This window comes from Mus caroli, chromosome 9 (genome assembly GCF_900094665.2).
Source record: "Mus caroli chromosome 9, CAROLI_EIJ_v1.1, whole genome shotgun sequence".
Lineage (NCBI taxonomy): Eukaryota > Metazoa > Chordata > Mammalia > Rodentia > Muridae > Mus > Mus caroli.
The window spans coordinates 14,330,252-14,341,620 of record NC_034578.1 but is presented as its reverse complement, the minus strand read 5'-3'; the positions used below and the strand labels follow the sequence as shown (position 1 = coordinate 14,341,620).

Below are 11,369 nucleotides of genomic sequence, written 5' to 3'. Positions count from 1 at the left end.
ATGGCTCAGTGGGTAAGAGCACCCGACTGCTCTTCCGAAGGTCCAAAGTTCAAATCCCAGCAACCACATGGTGGCTCACAACCATCCGCAACGAGATCTGGCGCCCTTTTCTGGAGTGTCTGAAGACAGCTACAGTGTACTTACATATAATAAATAAATAAAATCTTTAAAAAAAAAAGAAAGAACTGTTTAAAAAAAATGGATAGAAACAACAACAAAATCCTTAAAAATTTTCTTCCCTTTGACCTCATAGACTTGATAATTTATTTGTCCATTTAGGAATATTATCAAATAATAATACATAAGACCAGTTCCTCATGTTGCTTGTATTAATAAAGAATAATTTTATCTTTCCCAAGAAAAATGAAAATACAATTGAACACAAAGTCAGCAGGGCAAAATTAAAGCTAAACACACAGGTATATAAAATATGGATTTTTAACTGCCTGTACTGCTTCTTCAAGATGAAGCTATGGTATATACAGATGGACTTCCAAAATTGGTAAAGGATAATTTAAAGAGATAACTGTTAGGTATGAAATGAAAATTTATTCTGTATTTCATTAGACTCATTAGTTAATAAAAGAGCTAGGAGTTGGTGTTAAAATCGGTTCAAAGAATGTTTAAGGATATACATATACATATATACATATATATATATATATAACTAGAGGAAAATTTTATTTGATTATTATTTATTTATGATTAGGATTAGGATTAATTATGCATTCAGAAATTTTTTAGGAGCATCTTCAGTTCAAATTATGCAAGCTTGGCAACCGAATCCTTCCTTCTATTAATTAAGCACAGATAACAAATTATAGTTCTTTCTATATCTACAGTCAATAATGGCTTGTTTTTCTGTTCCTGTGGGGAATAAACAACTCAATATTTATACAAGTCATTCTGGGACATAGTGTGTATGTGGCCTTTGGGATGGAGGACATCTGACTATGGTTGCCTGAATTTATCCTGGCCTTTAAATTAGTTATACCCTGAATGAATGTTAAAGTCCAGCCTAAATCAAAATCAAAATGGTTGGCCCATGGAAGTTCCACTATGTAATTATCCACTAAGTACAACTCTTCAAATTCTTATTTAGCAATAGAATTTATCATATTCTTCAGGTATTCCTAAGGCCAAATTTAAATAATACATTTATAGACCACTTTCCCAATCATGAAGAAAGTTATTGAGCGGCAAATATTACTATAAATATAACCACATACCACTTTAACTGGGGCATATATTTTGAGAAATGTGTTACCTGTAGAACATCAGAGTGTACTTATGTACACATAAATGGATTGATCAGTCACTGAGTGTGGCTTCTTGATGCCATTCAGAGATGATTTAAACAAAGAGAATGAGACTGCTGTTGGTTTAATATGGCTTTTTGTGTTAAAGGAAACATTTTCATTTTTTATTGGTTATTTTATTCATTTACATTTCAAATGTTATTCCCCTTCCCAGTTTCTCCTCCACAAATCCTCTATCCCCTCCTCCTGCCTCTTTGATGCCACACACTCCTGCCTCAGTGCTCTAGCATTCCCCTCACCCGGGTCATCAAGCCTCCACAAGACCAAGGGGCTCCCCTCCCAGTGATGCCAGATAAGGCATCTCCTCTGCTACATATCCAGTTGGAGCCATGGGTCTCCCCATAGGTACTTTTTGGTTGCTGATTTAGTCCCTGGGAGCTTTGGTTGGGGCAGGGGGTGGTTCTGGTTGGTTGATATTGTTGTTCTTCCTATGGGGTTGCAAACTCCTTCAGCTCCTTCACTCCTTACCCTAACTTCGCCATTGGAGTCTCCACAATCAATCCAATGGTTGGCTGTGTGCATTTGCATATTTTTTTGCCAGACAGTTATACCAGGTTCCTCTAAGCAAGCAATAGTGTCTGGATGGTCTTTCCTTCAGTTTCTGCTCCACACTTTATCCCTGTATTTCCTTTTGACAGGACAAATTATGTATTAATATTTTTGAGATGGGTGGGTGGCTCATCCCTCAACCAGGGGCCGTGCCTATTGACTAGATCTGGTCTCTAGAGGTTCCATAATACCTTTGTTGGGTATTTTGCTAATGACCTTCCTGTTGGGTCCTGGGAAACTCTTGGGTCCTTGGCATCTGGGACTTTCTAGTGGCTAACCCCAGGTCCCTTTCCCCCATTGCTACTGTCCTTTCAAATTCCTGACCCTCTGCACTTCTCTCCCATCTCTTCCAGTATCCGAACCAGACCCCTGTTTTCCCTCCTTCTCCTTTCTCCAACCCAGATCCCTCTTTCCCTCTACTTTCCCAAATTATTTTCTTCTCCCTTCTGAGTAGAACTATAGCATCCACACTTTGGGATGATCTTCTTTCTTCTTGGGTTTCATATGGTCTGTGAGTTGTATTGTGGGTATTCTGAGCTTCTTTTGTGTTTTATTTTTTGTGACTGGGTTATCTCACTCAGGATGATATTTCTGATTCCATCCATTTGCCTGTGAATTTCATGAAGTCATTGTTTTAAAAGCTAAGTACTACTCCATTGAGTAAATGTACCACATTTTATGAATCCATTTCTCTGTTGAGAGGCATCTGGGTTGTTTCCAGCTTCTGACAGTTATAAATATGGCTGCTATGAACATAATGGTGCATGTGTTCTTATTACATGTTGAAGCATATACATGGGTATATACATGGGTATATGCCCAGGAGTGGTATAGCTGGATCCCCAGGTATAACTATTTCCAGTTTTCTGAGGAACCACTCTGGTTTCAAGAGTGGTTGTAGCAGTTTGCAATCCCACCAGCAATGGAAGAGTGTTCCTCTTTCTCTACATCCTCGCCAGCATCTACTGTCACCTGAGTTTTTGATCTTAGCCATTCTGACTGGTGTAAGGTGGAATCTCAGGTTTGTTTTTGTTTGCATTTACCTGATGACTAAGGATGTTGAACATTTCTTTAAGTGTTTCCCAGCCATTCAAGATTCCTTAGTTGAGAATTCTATTTATCTCTCTACCCCATTTTTAATAGGGTGATTTGGTGTTCTGGAGTCTAACTTCTAGAGTTCTTTATATATTTTGGATGTTAACCCTCTAACAGATGGAGGATGGGAAACCACCTTTTCCCAATCTGTTGGTTTATGTTTTTTCCTATTGTCAGTGTCCTTTGCCTTACAGAAGCTTTGCAATTTTATAAGGTCCCCATTTGTCAATACTTGATCTTAGAGCATAAGCTATTGGTGTTTTATTTAGGAAAATTTCCCCTGTGTTTGAGGTTCTTTCCCACTTTTTCTTCTATTAGATTCATTGTATCTGGTTTTATGTGGAGGTTCTTGATCCACCTGGACCTTGTACAGAGAGATAAGAATGGATCAATTTTCATTCTTCTACATGTTGACTGCCAGTTGAACCAGCACCATTTGTTGAAAATGCTGTCCCCCCCCCCCCGCCCCCTCAGAAGGGATGGTTTTGGTTCCTTTGTCAAAGATCAAATGACCATAGGTGTGTGGATTCATTTCTGGGTCTTCAATTCTATTCCATTGATCTACCTGCCTGTCTCTGTACCAGTATAATGAAGTTTTTATCACTATGTCTCTGCAATACAGCTTGAGGTCAGGAATTCCCCAATAAGTTCTTTTATTGTTTAGAATGGTTTTTGCTATCCTGGGATTTTGTTATTCCAGATAAATTTGAGAACTGCTGTTTCTAACTCTATGAAAATTGAGTTGGAATTTTTATGGGGATTGCATTGAATCTTAAGATTCCTTTTTGTAGGATGGCCATTTTTACTCTGTTAATCCTGCCAATCCATCAGCATGGGAGATCTTCTCACCTTCTGAGATCTTCTTCAGTTTCTTTCTTCAGAGACTTGAGGTTCTTGACAAACAGATCTTTCACTTGCTTGGTTGGTGTCACACCAAGTTATTCTATATTATTTGTGACTACTGTAAAAGGTTTCATTTCCCTAACTTCTATTTCAGCCCATTTTTTCCTTTTTTTAAAATTAGGTATTTATTTCATTTACATTTCCAATCCTATCCCAAAAGTCCCCCACGTGCTCCCCCACCCACCCATTCCCACTTCTTGGCCCTGGCGTTCTCTGGTACCGAGGCATATAAAGTTTGTAAGACCAATGGGCTTCTCTTTCCACTGATGGCTGACTAGGCCATCTGCTGATACATATGCAGCTAGAGACACAAGCTCGGGGAGGGGGGGGAGTGGGGGTACTGGTTAGTTCATATTGTTGTTCCACCTATAGGATTGCAGATCCCTTTAGCTCCTTGGTTACTTTCTCTAGCTCCTCCATTGGAGGCCCTGTGATCCATCCAATAGCTGACTGTGAGCATCCACTTCTGTGTTTGCTAGGCCCCTGCATAGTCTCACCAGAGACGGCTATATCTGGGTCCTTTCAGCAAAATCTTGCTAGTGTATGCAATGGTGTCAGTGTTTGGAAGCTGATTATGGGATGGATCCCCGGATATGGCAGTTTCTAGATGGTCCATCCTTTCGTCTCAGCCCCAAACTTTGTCTCTGTAACTCCTTCCATGGGTGTTTTGTTCCCAATTCTAAGAAGGGGCAAACTGTCCACACTTTGGTCTTCGTTCTTCTTGAGTTTCCTGTGTTTTGCAAATTGTATCTTATATCTTGGGTATTCTAAGTTTCTGGACTAATATCCACTTATCAGTGAGTACATATTGTGTGAGTTCTTTTGTGATTGGGTTACCTCACTCAGGATAATGTCCTCCAGGTCCATCCATTTGCCTAGGAATTTCATAAATTCATTCATTTGGGGCATTAGATGTTCAAAATTGAGAATTTTTCTTAGTATGTTTTTCCTTTGATGAGTATGTAGTGTCCTTCCTCATCTTTTCTGATAACTTTTTGTTGAAAGTCTATTTCATTGGATACTTGGATTGCTACTCCAGCTTGTTTCTTGGGACCATTATCCTGGAATGTTTTTTCCAGTCTTTGAGTTACTGCCTGTCACTGTCACTGAGTTATATTTCCTGTATGCAGCTAAATGCTGGGTCCTCTTTATGTATCCAACCTGTTACTCTGTCTTTTTATTGGGGGAATTGAGTCCATTGATGTTCAGATATATTAAGGACCAATGATTGTTGCTTCCTGTTGTTTTTGTTGTTAGAGGTGGAATTATGCTTGTATGATTCTCTTTGGGGAGGGGGTTGTTATGAAATTAGTTTCTTGCTTTTTCTTGGGTCTAGTTTCCTTCCTTGTGTTGGGTTTCCTTCTGTTATCCTCTGTAGGGCTGGACTGGTGGAAAGATACTTTTTAAATTCGGGTTTGTCATGGAATATTTTGGTTTCTCCCTTTATGGTAATTGAGAATTTTGCTAGATATAGTAGCCTGTGCTGGCATTTTTGTTTTCTTAGTGTCTGTGTGACATCTGCACAAGATCTTCTTGCTTTTAGAGTCTCTGTTGAGAAGTCTGGTGTAATTATAATCAGTCTCTGTTTATATGTTACTTGACCTTTTTCCCTTATTGCTTTCAATATTCTTTCTTTGTTTTGTGTTTTTGATGTTTAAATTATTATGTGATGTTAGGAGTTTCTTTTCTGGTCCCATCCATTTGGTGTTCTATAAGCTTCTTATATGTGTATGGGCATCTTTTTATCTTAGGGAGGTTTTCTTCTATCATTTTGTTGAAGATGTTTCCTGATCCTTTGGGTTGGGAATCTTCACTCTCTTCTATACCTATTATTCTTAGGTTCAGTCTGTTCATTGTGTCCTGGATTTATTGAATGTTTTGAGTTAGGAGCTTTTTGTATTTTCTTTCACTGTTGTGTCAATGTCTTCTAGGGTATATTCTATGCATGAGATTTTCTCTTCTATCTCTTGTATTCTGATGCTTGTATTTGTGACTCCTAATCTTTTTCCTTGATTTTCCATCTCCAGCGTTGTCTCCTTTGTGTGTTTTTTTCATTATTTATATTTCCATTTTTAAATCCTGGACAGTTTTTTTTTTCCAATTCCTTCATCTGTTAGTTTGTTTACCTGTATTTCTTTAAGAGGTTTATTTGTTTCTTCTATAAGGGCTTCTACTTTTACCTGTGTTCTATATTTCTTTAAGGGTGTTTATGTACTTCTAAAATTCCTCTATAATATTCATGAGATGGAATTTTAAATCTGAATCTGGCTTTTCAGGTGTGTTGGGGTATCCAGGGATTGATATTTTGGAAAAAACTGGGTTCTGATATTGTCAAGTAGCATTGGTTTCTATTGCTTATGGTCTTGTGCCTGCCTCTTGCCATCTTATTATCTCTATTGCTAACTACTCTTGCTGTCTCTGACTAGAGCCTGTCAGTCATGTGATCCTGTTATTCTATGATCCTGTGATCCTGAGATCCTGAGATCCTGAGTGTGACAGAGCTCCTGGGAGTTAAGCTGTCTCTGGGATCTTTTGATCCTGGTGTGTTTGAGTTGTTGAGATCCTGGTGTGTCAAAACACCTGGAAGTTGAGCTTCCTCTGGGTGTTATGAGAGTGAGTGAGAAGCCAGCACCCTGGTCACAGGTTCAAACTAGAAGGAACCTCTGCTTCTGGATGGACAGAGATTTCTGCATCCCTGGATCCTGGGGATCCCAGTTATACCAGGTGATGGGGCTGATGTTGTGGCCTCACCTGTGATCCTGAGTGTGTCAGAACACCTGGGAGTCTAGCTCCCTTTGAGTGTTATAGGAGTAGGTGTGGAGACAGTGCTCTGGGTCCACTCTGGGCACTGGTGCAAACCATGCCTCTGGCTGGGCATGGTTCCTGCATCCTTGGATCCAGGGGGTCCCAGTTACACTGAGTGTTGTGGCAGATGTTGTGGCCTCACCTGTGATCCTGGATGTGTCAGAGCGCCTGGAACCAAGAAACTCTTTTTTAGTAAGTAAAAAACTTTTGAAGTTAACAATGAAAGTACACAATGCATTGTACATAACTGCATTGCTCTACATTAATGACTGTCAATACAATGTCTGTTTATATTAGTATTATCACAAATATATAAGTAATTCATTATACTATGACATCATGACAGCCTCAGTGTCAATGGTGCTTTTAGTTCCTTTGTAATCTTAGGTACACTCTCACATATGTGGTTTGTTATTGACTTAAACAACACTTCTTTTTCTTTTTTCTTTTTTCTTTTTTTTTGTTTTGTTTGCTTGTTTGTTTGTTTTTTGGAGACAGGGTTTTTCTGTATAGCTGTCCTAAACTCACTTTGTAGACCAGACTGGCCTTGAACTCAGAAATCCGCCTGCCTCTGCCTCCCAAGTGCTGGGATTAAAGGCATGCACCACCACTGCCCGGCTTAAACAACACTTCTGTACAGGGATTTTTACAAATATATGTTCAAACAATAGATTTATCTTTCTAGTTATTGCACAACACACTGTCACTCCTGTGAAGTGAGAGTATAAAGTTTAAAGAAAAAAGTTAAGGCATTTGATAGTGTATTTTGAGTTAGAAGTAAAAATCAGTAACAGTACTAGAAGGAAAATATAAAATATTGTTTTTAAAAGTTGGCTTTCAGGTACATGCCTAAATCCATATGAAAAAAAATTGTAATAATGCATTGTAAGTGTCTCAAATAACCCAGTTTTTGAGATGGCAGAGATATGTGCATTCAGTGTCCCATTGAACAGTTTTTTATAGTTTTGGGGTTTTTTTTCAATGTTATGTTAAATAAAATAAATACAATGCTCTGTATGAACTAACTTATTCTTTTCAAATTTTTAGGAACGTTAGAATGCATGTTAATAACATTAACAAAATCACAAGAATTTACAATGTAATTGGAACTATCAGAGGGTCTACAGAGCCTGGTGAGTAATTAAAATTTTAAAAACATTTTCTTTTTAAAAAATTAAAAAAGATGAAATTCTGTCAATAACGTACTATTTTGGCTGACTTGACACTGAAATTCGGGGGAAGGTTGTTACCATTCTAAAAGATTTTACTTTACATTGTTGGTTGTCTTCTGTGGAGAAAACTCATACAGGAGAAAGTTTAATTAAATACACAATGACAAATGCCTGTAATGTGTGCTAGTTGAAGCTCTCTGGAACACTTGTCCAGACAGGTATGTCATTCTCGGAGGTCATCGTGACTCCTGGGTGTTTGGAGGGATTGACCCAACCACTGGGACAGCAGTTTTGCAAGAGATTGCGCAGAGTTTTGGGAAACTTGTGAATGGAGGTAACTAACAATTCTCTGGTCACTGGTAATTGAAAGAGCCTTGTTTAATATTCCCATAGCTGTAGATGGCCATAGCTAATCAAGTACACTAACATGATTGCAGGCTGGAGACCTAGGAGAACTATCATTTTTGCCAGCTGGGATGCAGAGGAGTTTGGGCTCCTGGGGTCAACTGAATGGGCTGAAGTAAGTAGCATGGAAGGTACTTATTATAATATTGTATAGATTATATCTTACCTAATAGGGAATGACTCAAGCTAAATTTACAAATACATAATTTTTTACTCTCATGTTTGTTTTGCAAATCAGAGTCATTTTTTTATGTTAACACTATTAGCAAATCAGAATAATTTTTTAAGTTAACACTATTATCAAAATATTTTTTCTGTATTTGTATTGTGAAAATAAAGTCAGTAAACTCAAAATAATGTGAATTTACAAGCTGTGAATTTGTCTTGCCTTTCATAACAGTTATAATGTTAATTATAAAATGATAATACTGTAAATTAAATCATTTTAGTGGAGTAGCTGAATGTAGTATTTCATAGAGTTGTCTTTTTTTATTATTTCTTACAGGCTCTTAACTCTTAAAGAGCCTCTCCTAGGCATCTTCTTTCTTCTTTCCAGTTCTCCTTTGTTGGTAATATCTAAGTTTTTTACTAAAATGTCTAAAGTGAGCATATACATTTTCATAAAGTTAGATATGACTTGTGGTATTTGCTTTGTCTACCATCTGTTTATCACATATAAGTATCAATTTTATCCATATGATCTAAAGTAAAGTATGCATATCTGTGTATAGTTTTAAAAATGCCTTCCTCTGACTCATTTTTCCTTATATCACTGTAAACTAATAATATGAAGCAATATCACAAATAGTTACTTATCTGATATTACTTAACTTTGTTAATTCTGTACATGTTGTAAAGTTTAATTTTGATGCTAGTATTATAAATATACAATTTGAAAGTAGAACATTAATTTAGAGTGGTCAAATATTACTGATCATGGTAATTTTTGTAGACTGTGTGACTTCTTATAATATACATGTACATGTTTGTTCCTTTGATTTCAGAAATTTAAAATAATAATCAAAGACATCTAAGATTTATGTTAGTAAATTTGCATTGATAAATGTATGGATTCAGAAATCATTGCAACATTCTTCCTAGCTTTCTATAAGAGGTGTTATTATATTCAGTAGCACATCTAACTAACTTCTGTAAGAACATAGATGAAGATGTATGGTGATGCTCACCTTAGTTCCTGCACTCAGGCAGCAGAGGCAGGAAGGTCTCTAAATTTGAGGCACACCAAGTTTATATGAATTCTAGTCCAACCCTGGGTACAGAGTGAGACCCTGCAAATGCTGTAATAGAGACTTTGATTATAATCAAGGCAACTGTATTACTTTTCTAGTTGTTAGAACACTTTGCCTGAGAAAAGCAACTCAAGGTAGAAAAAGTTTATTCTGCTTATAGTTCCAAGGTACAATCTATCATGCTAGGAAAGCAGGGAGGGAAGGTATGGGAAGCAATTGATGACATTATATCCACAGGCAGGAAGCTGAAAAAGCTGGTGCTGGTTGTTCAACCAGGACCTGAGCACATAGAATGGGCATTTTACTCTTTATTTTATTCTTTCACTTCTCTATAGATTTTTATAAAAATACATAAATGGACTTTTATATTTTTCACCCTTATACTATACTTAGGAATCCACTTAGTGGATCTCAAACTTCATAGATATAAGGATCAATTGCTAGGGACATTTGTTAGAAAACAGATTCCAGCCCTCACTTCGACAGTTCAGATTCAGCAGATTTTGGGTACAGCTGCCAAAACTTATACCCTAATTTCAGAATATTCTGATACAGAGAATCAAGGAATTACACCTGACATTATTTTTGTTGGACCATTTGCTTTTAGTACACAGCTTCATAATATTCTCATTTTCTTATTTTAATCTTATTGCTATCATCAATTAAGCAGTTATTAAATTTTTCTTTAAACTTGTGGTTGTGGGCAGGTACTGTATTTGACATATAAACATCAGTAGACTTTTTGGTGGAAGATTGTTGTCATTACTTTGTTTATATGTGCATAGAATAGTGTGATTAACAACTTTGCTTCAACTGCAGGAGAATGCAAAGATCCTACAGGAGAGAAGCATTGCTTACATCAACTCAGATTCTGCTATAGAAGGTACATCTTCTTTCATTGTCAAATACAGTGTTTAAAAAGTAAGTCCTCCCCCTACCCCCGAGCTCCTGGAGACTGGACCACCAACCCAATAGTACACCTGGAGGGACCCATGGCTCCAGCTGCATATGTGGCAGAGGATGGACTTGTTGGACATCAGTGTGAGGAACGGCCCTTGGGCCTGAGGGGGTTTGATGCCCCATTGTAGGGGAATGTCAGGGCTGGAAGACGGGAGTGGGTGGATGGATGGGGGAGTACCCTCATAGAGGCAGGGGGAGGGTGATGGGATAGGGGGTTTCCAGAGGGGAGACCTAGAGAGGAGATAACATTTGAAATGTAAATAAAGAAAATATCCAATAAAAGGGGGGAAAAAGAGTAAGTTCCATTTTCAGTAATTCATTTCTGGCTAGTATAGTTTTTGTTTCTTTGGTCTTCTTTTAGCCTGTCTTGAGACCAGAGTCTCATAGATTGCCTCAAACATGTTGGTGGCCATGACCTACATGCTCTATCCTCCCACCTCTGCCTCCTCACCACTAGGATTATAGGAGTGCTCCAGAGTGTCTGAAATTTTTTTAATTTAAAAATTTTTTAATTATATAAATTCAAATTTAATATATCTCAAATCTTTTGTTTAGACAAGACTATTCAGTAATTTAGTTTTTAATTTTACTATAAGAAAAATAATTCCTATCAATCATTAGGACTTACAGCTGAGCTCTGAATCCTAGTTTTCTTGCTCTATCTTTGGTTTATATTTGCTTGTCCTGGATGGCTACTTAAAGTATCTACCACACTTTTCTTGTGCAAGAATTCATGAAATTTGGCTGGAATATTTCAAGAGAAATATTCTGCAGAAAATATTGTACAGAAATTATTTTCTTCCTAAAACATTTTCTTGAAAACTAAAATAGCATTTTCCCTATTTATTGGAACTGCTTTTGAATGGACACATTGTATTTACCTCAAGATTTTCAGTGCAGTTTTGTTTATT

General features: G+C 37.3%; 1 protein-coding gene across 1 annotated transcript in view; it reads left to right on the top strand.

Moving 5' to 3' along the window:
• Window positions 1-11,369, top strand: part of Naalad2 (N-acetylated alpha-linked acidic dipeptidase 2) — a 68,826-nt gene that overhangs the window by 30,847 nt on the left and 26,610 nt on the right. The window contains exons 11-14 of the mRNA XM_021172007.2: window positions 7,719-7,804; window positions 8,058-8,177; window positions 8,281-8,363; window positions 10,318-10,381. Of these exons, the coding sequence (XP_021027666.1) occupies window positions 7,719-7,804; window positions 8,058-8,177; window positions 8,281-8,363; window positions 10,318-10,381 (353 nt within the window). The remainder of the gene's footprint in view (window positions 1-7,718; window positions 7,805-8,057; window positions 8,178-8,280; window positions 8,364-10,317; window positions 10,382-11,369) is intronic.